At 40.6% G+C, this 16693-nt stretch overlaps 1 protein-coding gene, 1 long non-coding RNA gene and 3 other non-coding genes across 6 annotated transcripts; all 5 read right to left on the bottom strand.

Annotated features, from left to right (window-relative positions):
* Positions 1-950: 950 nt before the first annotated feature.
* Positions 951-5874, bottom strand: LOC133551957 (uncharacterized). Its single transcript, XR_009806589.1, has 6 exons — positions 5642-5874; positions 2779-2845; positions 2511-2588; positions 2282-2329; positions 1213-1307; positions 951-1033 (listed from the first exon to the last, which is right to left on the bottom strand). It is a non-coding gene; the product is annotated as an uncharacterized LOC133551957 (long non-coding RNA).
* Positions 1103-1176, bottom strand: LOC133552171 (small nucleolar RNA SNORD65). Its single transcript, XR_009806643.1, has one exon. It is a non-coding gene; the product is annotated as a small nucleolar RNA SNORD65 (small nucleolar RNA).
* Positions 2397-2470, bottom strand: LOC133552170 (small nucleolar RNA SNORD65). The gene has a single exon (XR_009806642.1). It is a non-coding gene; the product is annotated as a small nucleolar RNA SNORD65 (small nucleolar RNA).
* Positions 2664-2740, bottom strand: LOC133552167 (small nucleolar RNA SNORD49). Its single transcript, XR_009806639.1, has one exon. It is a non-coding gene; the product is annotated as a small nucleolar RNA SNORD49 (small nucleolar RNA).
* A 781-nt stretch (positions 5875-6655) lies between the features above and the next one.
* nsrp1 (nuclear speckle splicing regulatory protein 1) lies at positions 6656-16445 on the bottom strand. Of its 2 annotated transcripts, XM_061899112.1 has the most exons (8): positions 16313-16445; positions 15793-15883; positions 15655-15711; positions 12418-12546; positions 12132-12339; positions 9761-9863; positions 8933-9688; positions 6656-8852 (listed from the first exon to the last, which is right to left on the bottom strand). In XM_061899112.1, the coding sequence occupies exons 1-7, from the start codon at positions 16330-16332 to the stop codon at positions 8935-8937; spliced, it is 1362 nt and encodes a 453-aa protein (XP_061755096.1). In that variant the 5' UTR covers positions 16333-16445; the 3' UTR covers positions 6656-8852; positions 8933-8934. The 2 variants fall into 2 exon arrangements, with proteins under 2 accessions (XP_061755096.1, XP_061755094.1); XM_061899110.1 differs by lacking the exon at positions 6656-8852 and having other exon boundaries at positions 8870-9688.
* Positions 16446-16693: the final 248 nt, after the last annotated feature.

Raw genomic sequence — 16693 nt, 5'->3', positions numbered from 1 at the left:
GGAGCTGAGCCGGAAGGCAAAGCTCTCAATTTACCGGTCGATCTACGTTCCCATCCTCACCTATGGTCATGAGCTTTGGGTCATGACCGAAAGGATAAGATCACGGGTACAAGCGGCCGAAATGAGTTTGGGTCTCTCCCTTAGAGATAGGGTGAGAAGCTCTGCCATCCGGGAGGAACTCTAAAGCCGCTGCTCCTTCACATCGAGAGGAGCCAGATGAGGTGGTTCGGTGGTCCAACTGGTAGGAGGCCACAGGGAAGACCCAGGACACGTTGGGAAGACTATGTCTCCCGGCTGGCCTGGGAACGCCTCGGGATCCCCCGGGAAGAGCTAGACGAAGTGGCTGGGGAGAGGGAAGTCTGGGCTTCCCTGCTTAGGCTGTTGCCCCCGCGACCTGACCTCAGATAAGCGGAAGATGATGGATGGATGGGTTTCTATATTTCTCTGATGCCTGCATTGGCTCAACTAGGACACTAGATGGAGCCATCGCCTGAATTTACAACATAGGACACAACTTTATACATTTATAGCAGACAGCTTGTTTTAAAGCAAATACATGACAGCATACATGACAGCAATGGCTTAGTTTTAGTCAGTGAGACAAGATGTCCTCCAGCTTGCACTTTGGACACCAAACCTCCAAATAGTCAGCTGGGATGGAAGTTTATTTGGAGGTATTTACATGATTTGGCTAAGGGGGGTGTGCACACCTTCAGTCTTCCTCACGCTCGATGTAACTTTGCGGCGGAGCGAGCCAGGTAGCCATCTTGTCTGCATCCTCATCCTGTCTTCTGGCTGCAAGCTTGAGTTACGTCCAATTATGAATACGAGTAATAAAATATGTTTGACATTGTAATCTCACAAGTGTTCTACACCCACTCTTGGAGAAACTAAGCATGCAATGAAGGCTTTGAGAATGTTAGAATATTATAATACACAAAGGGCAGTGGTAAATTTAAAGTTGTTTATTTCATTTAAAACATTTTACATTAAAAAGCATTTTTTCCATCAAATGTCCGAGCAGTTCCACATCCTGCAAGAAAACACTCCAAGTTAAAGTCAGCTCCCGATTCAAGGATACTTTAAAGCACATTTAGTTGGTGTTCAGAAAACCAAAGATCACCACTGAACAATCTGACGGTAATTCCAGCTTTTTCAGTTTAGATTTCATCAGCACACAAGAGACAACGTGACATCTCTGCTGACATTCACCTGACTAAGTCCACTGATCCTGAAGACATCCATCCTTTCTTCTGTAGGGAAGCCCAGACTTTGGTCACGTTCCACCTCAGTGGACAATCTTAAACCTGGTCAAGACAGAAGCATTAAGTCAGTGTCTGAACGCGAACTTTAACCAATACAATTAAAACCAAAAACAAGAGCATACAGGTGAATATAACGACAAACTGACTTTAATAACAAAGTTGCCATGTAGGCATTTATTTTATTTACAGTAGTCATTGCTCAAAAAGTAATGTGAATTATTGACATATTTAAGCTCCAATTACTTCACAAACAAACGTCTGACAAATGGCAGAACAAAAACTTCGACAATACGTCTGAAGTTCATCTTAAACGGTGACAATTTTTTTTTGAGCGGGACCCTTTATTATTCAATAATGCTTTACTACAAAAAAATATAAATTAACCCCTTTGAACTATTCAACTTTAAAAATCTGAGGGAAAAGATTCGATGGATTAGATTAGACAGTACTTTATTTATTCCGTCAGGAGAGTTCCTTCAGGAAAATTAAAATGTTCAGCAAAATCCCATTCAAGTTTAGACAAACATTACAGGGAGACAGAACAGGATCGCTGACGGGTCTGCCGGCTTCCAGCGCCCCTTACAAAAAAGATGACATACAGGTAAACAAAGTGGGGGGGCGGGGATGGGAGAAAAAAATAGAAGATTAAAATAAAATAAAAAAATCGGTCTCAGCCTGGGCCCTGGAGAGGACACTGCATGCATGTATTTACATTTTTATGTTCAAAACTACAGGATTAAAGTTAAAGGGAGCCCAAAAGGTAAAACATTTTTTGGTATCTGTTTTGAAAAATATCAAAATGGTGGCCGCATACTTTAATACTGTGGGCTGTGAAAAAGTAAGGACACCCAACATACGTGATAACATCCCAGTAAGACTTAACCACTTTAAGAAAAAGGTCAGATTTATAAGATAACAGACTTCATTTAATCACATGAATAACAATATATTCTAATTCATGACTCATTTCTTCATATTTAGTACAAGTGCAAACATTAAATGTTGAGAAAACTTACATGCAGCATTTCAATGAACATGTAGAAGATGGCAGCTCTTCATGAACCCTTCAAGTGAAATAAAAAGTTAATATTCCACTGCGGCGTACATAGTATCAAACATTACATGGTCAAAGTTCAGAAAACCAAAGATCACCACTGAACAATCTGACGGTAATTCCAGCTTTTTCAGTTTAGATTTCATCAGCACAATAAAAACTTTCTCAGCTTTGAAGAGCTCTCAAGTTACCTCAGTCTGTGCCCAGCTGGCTCAGAACCTCAGGACCATGGAACAGGTTCTGGAAACTTGAGCAGCTCACCCCCAAACCTGTGAGGAACACAAGGCGGGACACCTCAGGAAAAAAAGCACGCGGGTATGGCCAAGAGAATGGTTGCCATGGCGACTCAGATACGTGATTGAGAAACCTCGTCAGTTGTCGCATCAGACGGCACTTCCTATTCACACTTTTCATCCTCGACATCTTTTACACTTTCACTTCTAATAAATCACAACTTACCATTTATGTGAGGTCCCAAACGCCATGGATCATGTCCTCCAATCTTCAATGGCGTCCTGGCCGAGTGCTGCATACAAAAAAAACTTTATTCAGGATGCGACTTTTGTGCATTAACTATGGAAAGCAATTATATGCTGAGCTCAACATCCACATTTCACCTTTAACGACGTACAGGTGACAAAATGAGCGATTAAAACAACTTAATTTTCATGGAGGAGGAGCCACAGACATAACCCTTCAGATATGAAAAGTTTGATTCAACTAATTAACAGTTTTATAGATTTTAGGGTTGTGATTCTAGCAGAGGTGGGTAGTAACGCGCTACATTTACTTGAGTAACTTTTGGGATAAATTGTACTTCTAAGAGTAGTTTTTATGCAACATACTTTTACTTGAGTATATTTACAGAGAAGAAACGCTACTTTTACTCCGCTCCATTTATCTACAATCAGCTCGTTACTCGCTACTTTTTTTTTTTTTTAATCGATCTGTTAATGTTTGTTTTGGTTTTGTCAGACACACATTCAAAGTAAGGTCTGCGCATGCCTGCGTTTCACCAATCACATGCAGTCACTGGTGACGTTGGACCAATCAAACAGAGCCAGGCGGTCACGTGACCGTCACACGTAGAATCCGACTTAGAAAAGTTGAAAAACCTATTGGGGTGTTAGCATTTAGTGGTCAATTGTGCGGAATATGTACTGAACTGTGCAATCTACTAATACAAGTTTCAATAATCAATCAATCAATCAATGTTTACTTATATAGCCCTAAATCACTAGTGTCTCAAAGGGCTGCACAAACCACTACGACATCCTCGGTAGGCCCACATAAGGGCAAGGAAAACTCACACCCAGTGGGACGTCGGTGACAATAATGATTATGAAATAAAAAGAGTAAAGAAAAAAAGACTATGTCAACCGTACTTCCCGTCAAAAGCCTAAAGGCTGATCGCACAGTTCCTGTCTTCACAATAAAAGCGCCGCTCCATCGTGCCTGTGCTAACAAAATAAGAGTCTCCGAAAGCCAGCGCAAACAAGCGAGCACCGACTTAAACAAGTTGAAAACTTATTCTAGTGTTACCATTTAGTGGTCAATTGTATGGAATATGTACTGTACTATCTACTAATAAAATATTAAATCAAACTATTCGACTCGGAATCTATTCAACACTATTCTCACAATGTATTTGATATGACTACAACAATGACCGCCCGAATCGGAACCCAAGTGGTGTTTTGTTATTGGACTTTTGTGCTCGTCACAGATTGTCCATAACTAACATAAGGGTGTCCATATGTGTACTTGGCACCAGGACACCCTAGGCCGCAGTTCCCTGATCAACTTTGTAGTTGTGTTATTGGAATTGCGGCCTCACGGTTTGGACACTCGGGTGAAGAGAGGGGTGGAGCTTTCTACCGATCACCACCTGGTGGTGAGTTGGCTCCGATGGTGGAGGAGGATGCTGGATTGGCGCTGTGGTTGCAAGGTAGTGGGGGTGATCAAGTATGACACAGAATGGACCTGCTATCCCAGGTTGGATTAAAAGAAAAATAATTTCAATAGACCTTTAAGGCTCTGAATGCCGTGGGGCTGTCTTGGTTGACAAGACTCTGCAGTGTCACATGGACATCGGGGGCGGTACCTCTGGATTAGCAGACCGGGGTGGTGGTTCCTCTCTTTAACCCGTTTTAGTTTTTAAATGCATAAAAGAACCACATACATTTATTTTTATGCATCAAGGCTTTTTGACTTTGTCAGGAACCTCTATTTCAACAAAATAAAACTAGTTTTTTTTGTTTCACTAAATTATAAAATGCTCTGGTTGAAATTATGACGTTGGTGTTGTTAGGGTCGGTTTCGACCCAGTTCTAAAAATAAGACAATAAAGCACTAAGTAGAGCCAAAACTGAACACACTGACAGCCAGCTCCTCTCCCAATCATGTGAGCTTTAGTGGATTCTCATTTTACCTTGTTATCCAGTACAAAAACAAACATTTATGTGGTTCTTTTATGCACTTAAAAACTAAAATGTCCAGACATTTGAGGTCAATTCAGTATAGAGTTGTTACCATGTTAAAATTATTAAAATGAAAAAACAAATAAAACAAATTTATTTAAGAGATGTGTTCTAATACCCCTCAGTAATAGTTAGGTAACACAACAACCTTTTTTTATTTATATGATTCTCTTAAGGTTCGTTTTACCATTTTTTTCAATTGAAATCGAGGGGTATACTGACAAAAAAAAGGCCCAATGGCCCACACCAAAAATATTAAAACGAATATTTTCATGGATAAGGAAACCTAACGAGGTAACCAAGAGATGAGAAACAAATTGGATGATAGATAATTGTTTTTAGTGTACTTTACAGCTGATTTAAGACATGGGTCAAAACCGACCCGTTAACATAAGAGATGGTAACAGAAAGCTAACACAAGAGGAAGGTTAAGAAGGGGAACCAGAGGGTGTGTTCCAACTATTGTGGGATCACACTCCTCAGCCTTCCCAAATAAGTCTATTCAAGTGTACAAAACCTCCAAAATCTGTTTGAAAATACCCGTCTGCATATGTAAAATTTCAATTTTACCTTTTAAAGATGATTATGCACATTTCTGAATGGTTTAGAATCAGATTCAAGTAATCTCGATTTTGCTTGTAGCTGAGATAGGCACCAGCGACCCCAAAGGGAATAAGCGGTAGGAAATGGATGGATGTCATGCACCCCGTATACATCATGATCTGAACAACATCGACTCCTAGTTTACGCTCTCAACAGTAAATATTTAGTTTGAATTAAATTCGTGAAATCTGTTTTTAGATGTCCAAGTATAACATAAAATAAAAAAAACTGTAACTCACGATCCTGGCACGTGCGTCCACGTGGCTGCTGTTCGCCAAGCCTCCATTGTAGCCACAATATTCTTCAAATTTCGACACCAAACTTGACCATTTAACTCCAAAATGGAATTGCAGCGTGGGATTAACATGTCTTTTGAGAAGTTACAAAGAATAAAAGCAGGTAGTTTAGAGGAGCGAATACACTGCGAACGTTTGAGAGCAGAGTAGGAGCCGAAAGACGGAAAATCGCCGGTAGTTGAGTATTTATAGCTTGTGTCGCGTGAACATGACGTCAGAGAGGGGCGTCACCAAACCTAATCGTCCATTTTGAGTTTTGTCGCCTCCTACAGTTCCGGCGGGTGAGCGAACCACGAAGGAAGTCATTTAAAAGATTGAACTGTGACGTAAATATATGCACAACATCATTTTGAAAAGTAGTCACATTGTTTGATTTGAGCGGTTTATGATACATAAATTATGTATTTGTGTTATATCTTGGAATGTTGGCATCAATGATTACCATGTTAGTTACGTGCTCTTATTCCGTGATATTGTAGTTTGGCTTTAAATAAAGAAGACCCTTTTTGTACATTAAAAAAAAAGAGTAGTTATAATAATACAAATATAATAATAATTATAATAATAGTTATAATTACGAAGAGGTAAATAAAAAAAATACATGGGATTTATTTGTGTGTACTGTATTGTGTTCATATTTTAATCTTATTTAAGTATTACATATGAACTATAATCGTTATAATAGTATTGATACTAATGAGTTGACATGATTGAAATAAAAAAAATGGCAATGTAACAGCATATTGATTTAGGGCTATATATAAGTAAACATTGATTGATTGATTGATTTCAAGCGGTTAAAATAAACACTCGTACTGCTGTTCTCCTTGCAGCCACAGGGGAGCGCTGTTTCCTCGCTGCCCCCACAAGGTAACTCCTCTCCATCTGGAGTAATTTGACATCTTCTAAAGCAGGGGTCCCCAACTACTGGGTCGATTGGTACCGGGCCGCACAAGAAATAAAATAAATGTATTTTTATTTTTTCAAAATTATTAAATCAATATAAAAAACACAATATAAACATTATATATCAATACAGTCCTTAGGGATACAGTCCATAAGCACACATGATTGTATTTCTTTATGAAAAAAACAACAAAAAACAAGCGGCGCAGTGTTGTGCAGATACATGTAAAATTGTCAATAGCGATTTAAATCAAGGAGATTGCATATTTGTCCCCCAGTCGACTTAAAGGTTTGTCTTCGATGCCTGCATTATCTCAACTATGACACTAGATGGAGCCATAGCTTGAATCTGCGACAAAGGACAGCATTTAATACATTTTGTACATTTAGACCAGGGGTCTCAGACACGGAATATATTACGAGACGACAATTACGAGACGTTATTTTGCAGCTTCCACCTTAATATGACAGTATAATCTTAGTGCAGCCTTAAAGTTTTATATGAATGGAGCTTGACAGCGTTGTCTTATTTGGGTCCAAAATGGCTCTTTTAACATTCTGGGTTGCCTACCCCAGCGTTAGTGGAAAAGCGGCAAATGAGTGTTGCCATGGAGACGAGGGTTTTCTTACGTGCCTGGCTGCCGTCACACCACGACACGTGTCCGTCAGTAATAACAGTCCCCAATAACATGGACCAATTCAAACTAGGGATGCACCAAAATGAAAATGTGTGGCCGAAGCCGAATAAAATTTAAACGCTTGGCCGAAGGCCGAATACCGAATAATAAATGCAGTTTTTCACAATTTTTTAAATATTGCATAAATAGCCTAGAATAAATATTTAGACATGTTTTTCAAAGAAAGTAATTTTTTATTGAATATTGAAATGTTTTTAATATTCCAGTAGCCTTGGCTTTTCAAAAAAAGCACAAAGTTTTTCATTTATATTAGGCCTTCAAACAAAACATGCATTCCAAAAAAAAGTGCATTAAAGTGGATAAACCAACAACAAATTAATTATTGTCCTTTTGGCAAAAGTCTGCTTAGCCACAGTAGATATGCTAATAATGTAAACAGAAGGCTCAAGTAAATCTCAATTAAGTGTGTGCTTGTAACCTCATACACTTATACAGGTAGCCTACACAACAGGCTAATAATGTAAACAAAGGCCCCACTAAATCTCAATAAGTGTGTGCTTGTAACCTCATACACTTATACAGGTAGCCTACACAACAGGCTAATAATGTAAACAGAGGCCCCACTAAATCTCAATAAGTGTGTGCTTGTAACCTCATACACTTATACAGGTACACAACATATCCCAACGTCACTGCACGTTGGTTGATTGCGTCATTGCATCAAAATATTGCGTCACACGCCACTATTCGGCCTTGTTTTTAACTCATTCCACCGAAGGCCGAATGTGGCTTTTTTTTGCCATATTCGGCCGAATATATTCGGTTACCGATTAATCGGTGCATCACTAATTCAAACATTATTTTTTTTGTTTGTTTAATTTGCATTGCCTCACACGATGAATATTTCTACATGACCTTGGATAACACTCTGGGAGCCGTCACTTTTTTGCACTCGCTATCCCGGTACTTTCCCGGCTATTATCCGCCGACCGCCGTGTTGCCGTAGGGAGGAAAAGCGGAGCGACGCACATTGCGGAAATAACATTATTCTCCGTGCGTCGGCTGAATACAAATATATTCCACAACCCCAAACATGTCTTTTTCAAAGCCTGCAGTGAGGAGAAAGGTTAGTGATGAGCTAGGACAATTCCAGGAAAAGTGGGAGATGCGATATTTCTTTGTTGAGCACAGGGGCACCCTGACGTGTCTTATTTGCACCCAGAAAGTTGCACAAGTGATACAATTTGAAACTAGACATACTGAGGAGTACGCAACATTTTTTTAAAGAAATCTTTTCTCGCGGCCCAGCCTCACCCAGACTCTGCATCCAACGGCCCCCAGGTAAATTAAGTTTGAGACCCCTGATTTAGACCAAACAGCTTATGTTTCAAAGCAAAATGACACCGACGGCTTATTTTTAGTCAGTGAGACAAGATGTCCTCCAGCCTGCATTTGGACACCAAGCCTCCACACTATCCATCCATCCATTTTCTACCGCTTATTCCCTTTCAGGGTCGCGGGGGGCGCTGGCGCCTATCTCAGCTACAATCGGGCGGAAGGCAGGGTACACCCTGGACAAGTCGCCACCTCATCGCAGGGCCACCTCCACACTAAAGAGTACAAATAGTCAGCTAGAATAGAAGTTTATTTGGAGGTATTTACATGACTTGGCTGAGAGGGGTGTGCACACCTTCAGTCTTCCTCGCGCTCGATGTAACTCTTGGAGGCGGAGCGGGCCATCTGTCGAGCCAAGTAGCGATCTCTGGCCGAGCTCAGCGTTTGTTCGTTGGATCGTTTAGCAAACTTGCTCACCTTCTCCTCTTCCTTCTTGTCGGCATCCTGCTTTCTTTCCTCCTCATCCTCCTTTATTTCCTTCTCATCCTCCTTTATTTCCTCCTCATCCTCCTTTATTTCCTTCTCATCCTCCTTTATTTCCTTCTCATCCTTTATTTCCTTCTCACCCTCATTTCTTTCCTTCTCATTCTCCTTTCTTTCCTTCTCCTCTTCCTTTCTTTCCTTCTCCTCCTCCTTTCTTTCCTTCTCTTCTTCCTTCGTCTTCCTCTCCCCTCTCTCTTTCCTCTTGTCTTTCTCTGAATTCTTCCTCTCCTTCCTTTCCCCCTCTCGCTCTCTGCCGCTCCCTTCCTTACGTCGCTCTTCCCGCTCGGAGTCCCGCCTGCTGGTGTGGCTGCGGCGGCCATCTCTGTCCTCATCTCTTCTCCATCCGCCTCGCTCGTCCTTCTCGCGCTCTCTCTTCTTTCGCCGGTCCCTCTCTCTCTGGTCGTCGCTGCCCGACGAAGGCGAGCGGTGTCTGTAATGGCGTTTGGAAGGCTTGTTGAATCCGTGTTTCTCTTCTCGGGCGTCCTCACCGTCGCTTCCCGGACTCGGCGTGTTATCGCCACTCGCTTGTGACGCTTCCTCAACCTTGATATCGCCCAGGCTTTGACTTCTGATGGCCGACACAGACGAAGCATCAGTAACAACACCCGCTGCACACCTGTGGGGACGAGACAACACGTACTTGTTGGCCGAGCGATCGGGAATGGCCTCCTCGCCTACGGTCTGGTTCAGGAGGTGGCGGTAGAAGCCGCTCAGGTCTTTTTGTTTCCTCACGTCCAAAGCAGCTAAAGAACAAACATGTTAGTTAGAGGTGTGGGAAAAAATCGATTTGAATTTGAATCGCGATTCTCACGTTGTGCGATTCAGAATAGATTTTTTTTAAATCAATCCAACAAACCACTACACAGCAATACCATAACAATTCAATCCCAAACCTGACCCAGCAACACTCAGAACTGCAATAAACAGAGCAATTGAGAGGAGACACAAACATGACACAGAACAAACCAAAAGTAGTGAAACAAAAATGAACATTATCAATAACAGTATCAATATTAGTTATAATTTCAGCATAGCAGTGATTAAAAATCCCTCACTGACATTATTATTAGAAATTTATAAAAATAAAAACAGTAGTGTCACAGTGGCTTACACTTGCATCGCATCTCATAAGCTTGACAACACACTGTGTCCAATATTGTCACAAAGATAAAATAAGTCATATTTTTGGTTCGTTTAATAGTTAAAACAAATTTACAATATTGCAATCAGTTGATAAAACGTTTTCCTTTACAATTATAAAAGATTTTTACAAAAATCTACTACTCTGCTAGCATGTCAGCAGACTGGGGTTGATCCTGCTGAAATCTTATGTATTGCATGAATAGAGAATACTTTTAAATCGGGAAAAAAATCGTTTTTGAATCGAATCGTGACGCCAAGAATCGATATTGAATCGAATCGTGGGACACCCAAAGATTCGCAGCCCTAATGTTAGTTGTGATTGAGGTGCTCTAACACAGGTGTCTAAACTTTTTAAAGCCAACCGGGATTACAGCATTGACCCAAAAAAATATAATTTTTTAAAAAGCCTTTTTTTTGAAGATATATGCATACTAGCTCTAGTTATTAGGCTGTTCTAGTTTTTATTTTTCTTATTTATTTATTTTAATACACTGTAGCACTTTGAGGTTGTTTACTCAATGTAAATTGCTTTTACAAATAAATCTATTATCATTATTATCAAATCAGAATAGGCAATTTTGCTGAAATGTGCCAAACAAACTTAAATGCTAACATAATTCGACATGTATCAAGTCATATGACTATGAAGCGTACACATATGAAATTAACTAAAACTATATTAACTAAATAAGCTTGTATTGCCCAAGACGAGACTTAAAACCACAACAAGTAAAAAAAATAATTATAGTAGCAATAACAATAAACCTAAATAACTATAGCGATATAAAACAAACAAAAACATTCTGTTTTTCCACTTTAAATGTTTTTAATTCCGTTTTTTGCCTTTTACACTTATTTTACTACCATAAAATGTGTGCTTTTTGTGTAAAATAAAATGTTTTATACCCTCACATATGGACAATTTATACCAGTATTTGAGGTCAAAGCATAATCATTGTGTAAATGTATCAATAAGTGCTTTAAGTACATTATACTTTCTTTTAAACTTTATTTTGTTAGCGCAGAGACCGTACCTGGCATACCTGACTATTATTGTGAAGGTATGGAAGTGTGCTGCACTATTGTTCTCAGCTTGACGAGTAAAGAGGCGACTTACTCTCTGGTATAAAAAATGAGAGCCTCTCAAGTTGCGAGTACTGTGTGTACATTGTTGTTACATGGACGATGTCGTTCACAACAACACAACAGATAAAAAGTGTTGTGGGTGTATGGATTGTTCTTGCTAGCTTTTGCTTTGTAGTTGAGTCGATGTTTCAAGTGGCCGTCTCCACAATGAATGAGCGCTTTTGGACACATTCTTTTCCCAAACAGATGTTTCTGCTCCTCACGACGACAAAATTTCACTCACATTTATGTCAATATGCCTTGGTATTATTTTGCGTTTTTAGCGGATTCCATTTTATTTGGCAATTATGTGACGCCGTCCGTGGTTAACTGCACATATCTTCTTTGTTGAGTTTAGTGATTATTGATTAGCTGTACCAGCGCTGTGTCAAATAAAAAATAGCAACTATGACGACATCACAAACTTCTAGTGGACATGCTCTTTTTTTCACTCATTCGCTCCTCATCTGTTTTACCCTCACAAGATTCGGACTTTGCCTGCACATTGCGTGGCCCATTAACTGTTTTATTTTAATAATCGTGAGAAGCCATATTCAAAATTAAAATTCAACTTGTTGTTCGGCCCTTTGTATTAGTTTTAATATCTTTAAAGTACAAAATGTATACATTTTTTATACGACCCTTGTTGGCAAAGGTTTGGACCCCCTGTGCTAGAAGCTCACAGGTGTCCATACAGATGCCTGACCGCATACATTTCTAGTCAACTCGTCACATTTTCTCACCTTCGATGGCAGCCTGTCTCTTCTCACGCTCCGCCTCCTCCTTCTGCTCCTGCAGCTTCAGCTTGTAGGCCGTGGTCACGTACGCCTCCTTGTCGGCAAACTGCTCGCCCTCCGCCTCGCGCTCCTTCTGGATCTTTCTCTCGTCCCTGCGCTCCTGCTCCTTCTTACGGTTCTCCACCGCCTTCATGAGCTGGTGGATGTACTTCGGCTGCACGGACACCAGAACAAACAGGAGTTGGCAGGCCGGCCTTCATTCTGACAGGCTTGGGTTCAGCAAGGACGTTACCCGCTTCTCAGCTCCCGACAGGACTTTTTTGCTGTTTTCCAGCCTCTGCTGTTGGATATTATCGTACACGGCGTCGTAGTCGTACACCGTGCTGTCCTGCTCTAGGGCCTTCGTCATCTCCAGCTGAGTCTGCGAAAACACACACAGGGCCTCACCAGTCACCAGGAAGTCAACTAAAGACCCACTTATTATTGCCATTTTGACGTACGTCAGCCTTTTTAAAAAATACACCAGCCGAAACTGTACGAAAGCCTATTGTGTTCCCAGTTCTGTAATGTTCCTGTGTCTTCAAGTTGATAGGTATATCTGTGACGTAATTTCCCCTTTAAAGCACGTCTTTGTCAGAATAGCCGGTTTTGATCAATGGTGGCAGCCATTGATCTAAAGATCAATGGCTGAAGATCATAAATCTAAGTTATTATTTTTATTATAAGAGATACGTGTACACTGCAATATGACGCCAGTAAACGACATCAAAACTTTAAACATTCTTTTGACAATAAAAAACATAAACACAAGGCACTCCAAAATCGGTCAAAATGTTTTAGTATGACTTTGAAGCCGCACCGCTTCATGGATTGTTGGCTACCATAGTCAGAGATACAAGTATTACTATGATGTGTGTATAAGGATATGGCAATATGGCACCCATTATCAGACGATATTATCTGTTGTTTTGTTTCACAATATTATGCAAAACCAACTTTTCTTACCTTCTGGTACCCGCTGATGTGTATTTGAGATCTGCATAAGTTCTGAAAATTTGCGCACATCCGCCACTGTAGTGGATAAGCTTTTTTTTCACTATCTTCTTGTTATGGGACATTCACCCTCTGCTGTTGCCATTTTATATATAAAGTTGCGTATAAAGTTCTAATTTATATCTTGCTTTGGTAGCTCTAAAACCTGTGTAGTGAGTTTACATAATTCACCTACAGAACTTTCATTATTTGAGTTCCGGTCAGACGGTTTTTCACAGGACACATTTCCAGCGTTGTTGCACTAGTGAGCCACGGATAAGGAGATGCTGCTCCATTGTTGATTTAAGTAAAGTCTGAATAACATCAAAACAGTTAGCTCCATCTTTTGACACTTTTTCAACTTTCGTCCTTGCACGCTACACCGCTACAACAAAGATGACGGGGAGAAGACTCTGCCGAAGGTGAGCCACGTAAATAAGACCGCCCACAAAACGGCAAATCCTGAAGCGACGGTCAGAAAGCGGCTTGTCTGTAAAACATAATCTATGCAACATTTTCACCAAATAGCCACCATTACATGTTATGTAGACCACAAAGAAATATTTATAATTTAGATAAAAAAATCATTATTTGTATAATGATATTACTTTCTGTAACAACCAGTAAGAAATTAAGTCGACCAGCTTGAAAAAACGTCTTAACTTAATAACCCAGGGTTATTTTGTTTAAATTTGCGCAAAATTGTCAGGGTTCCTCACAAGGATACCATAAGCTGATATAAAATTGAGTATGCGGCAAATTATTGTGACAAATCACATATTTTTAATAAATAAAGCTAAATTTTACTGCAAAAGGTTAGAGTGTCTGCCCTGAGATCGGTAGGTTGTGAGTTCAAACCCCGGCCGAGTCATACCAAGGACTATAAAAATGGGAACCATTACCTCAACATCAAAGGTTGGAATTGGGGGTTAAATCACCAAAAATGATTGCAGGGCGTGGCCACCACTGCTGCTCACTGCTCCCCTCACCTTCCAGGTGGTGGAACAAGGGCACAGGTCCAACGCAGAGGTTAATTTCACAACACTTAGTGTTTGTATGACTACCAGGGGTACTTTAACTTTATATATGTATATATATACACATATACATACACACATTATATATATATACACATATTGCTGTACATATACATATATACATACCTATACATATATACATTTGTTGCTTTAAGTTGTAGTTGAGTTCATGTGCTCACTGCTCCCCTCACCTCCCAGGGGGTGATCAAGGGTGATGGGTCAAATGCAAAGAATAATTTCGCCACACCTAGTATGTGTGTGACAATCATTGGTACTTTAACTTTACAAAGAATATCGGCTATCAGCTGAGATAGGCGCCAGCACTCCCTGCGACCCTAAACGGTACAAGCGGTAGAAAATGGATGCATGAAACCCCCTTAACTACTGATAATCGGTATGGGCGCTGAAAAAAAAAAAAACTGTCGGTAATCCCTCACGTCAAACACAAATACTACACACTATACTAATGTATTGTACCCAGCAAGACATCTGCGTTCAAAGGACTCCGGCTTATTAGTGATTCCCAAAGCCCCAAAAAAGTCTGCGGGCTATAGAGCGTTTTCCATTCGGGCTCCAGTACTCTGGAATGCCCTCCCGGTAACAGTTCGAGATGCTACCTCAGTAGAAACATTTAAGTCTCACCTTAAAACTCATTTGTATACTCTAGCCTTTAAACAGACCCCCTTTTTAGACCAGTTGATCTGCCGCTTCTTTTCTTTTTCTCCTCTGTCCCCCTATCCCTTGTGGAGGGGGTCCGGTCCGGTGGCCATGGAGGAAGTACTGGCTGTCTAGAGTCGGGACCCAGGATGGACCGCTCGCCTGTGTATCGGGTGGGGACATCTCTGCGCTGCTGATCCGCCTCCGCTTGGGATGGTTTCCTGCTGGCTCCACTATAGACGGGACTCTCGCTACTATATTGCATCTACTTTGGACTGGACTCTCACGGTTATGTTGGATCCACTATGGCACAATATCATGTTAGACCCGCTCGACATCCATTGCTTTCGGTCCCCTGAGGGGGTTGCACACATATGCGGTCCTCTCCAAGGTTTCTCATAGTCATCATTGTCACCGACGTCCCACTGGGGTGAGTTTTCCTTGCCCTTATGTGGGCTCTACCGAGGATGTTGTTGTGGTTTGTGCAGCCCTTTGAGACACTGGTGATTTAGGGCTATACAAATAAACATTGATTGATTGACCTGGGGATAGGTTGATTAGGGCCAATTTAGTGTTGCCAGTGTGTGAATGTGAGTGTGAATGTTGTCTGTCTATCTGTGTTGGCCCTGCGATGAGGTGGCGACTTGTCCAGGGTGTACCCCGCCTTCCGCCCGATTGTAGCTGAGATAGGCGCCAGCGCCCCCCGTGACCCCGAAAGGGAATAAGCGGTAGAAAATGGATGGATGGATGATTGACTGATTGATTTACTGAAACGAAAGCAGACGAGTACATTTTCCTCCTACCTGCCTCATCGTCTTTTTCTTAGCCGCTTCTTTTTGCAGACTCTCGCCGACAGACGTCTACGTAAATACAAGTGTTATTATTTGCAGAATAATTATATCAATGCATGCATCGGTTTACTGAAAGTTTCCTTGATTCACCTCATCATCAGAGTCATCGCCAAACACACAATGTTTCTGCAGGCTCTTTGCCTTGAGCAGTATTTTCTTCTGAGGCAAGATCAGGCCGTATCTGTGGAAAAAAAGTAACTCGTTACAATAACGTTACATTACTACATGCTCATTATACGCCATTGGAACGTGTTGAAGGGTTCGTTACTTGTTTTGGTGACGATTGTGGAAACAAAAAAGTTGAAGCATTGTTTTCGTTTAAAATCCAATAACTACACGTTAGTGAAATACACTTTACATTTCATGTGGTTGAGGTGTTTCGGGAGCTTATAACGAGCAGAAAAAGACAAGTCTAGCTAGAACATCGCTAGCTTCTTAGCTAGCTTAGCAGCAGCAACAAACTACCTGCCCCTTTTACAAAGTGTTTGAACATGTCACACCGCTGCCATTTTGATAACATCATAACTAACAAGCCCCCCCGCATTAAGTCAAGTAATTGTCAATGTTTCTAAAAACGATTCAGAAAGCTTTCAGCGTGTTAGCAACTTACTGTTTCCCTGGGACAGCCATCTTTGTTTGCCTGTGGTACAAGTGAACGCCACCGGCAGATTCGTCACATTATTTGATTACGTCGAAAACAAGTTATATCCCTGCTTTAAGACAGGGACTTTAGGAAATAAATAAATAAAAAATTATCAACACAATTTGACATGTTTTTAGTTGTTGTTCAGACACGGGTTTGTTTAAAGTGTAGCGAAAGTGCGATTGATTATCCATCAACAGAAACTGCAACCATGACGACGTTATTTTAAACACACACACACACACACACACACACACACACACACATATATATATATATATATATATATATATATATATGTATATATATATATATGTATATATATACATATATATATATATACACACA

Source organism: Nerophis ophidion, linkage group LG04 (assembly GCF_033978795.1).
Source record: "Nerophis ophidion isolate RoL-2023_Sa linkage group LG04, RoL_Noph_v1.0, whole genome shotgun sequence".
NCBI lineage: Eukaryota > Metazoa > Chordata > Actinopteri > Syngnathiformes > Syngnathidae > Nerophis > Nerophis ophidion.
Note: the sequence above shows the minus strand (reverse complement) of the source record. Positions and strands in the feature narration are given on the sequence as shown.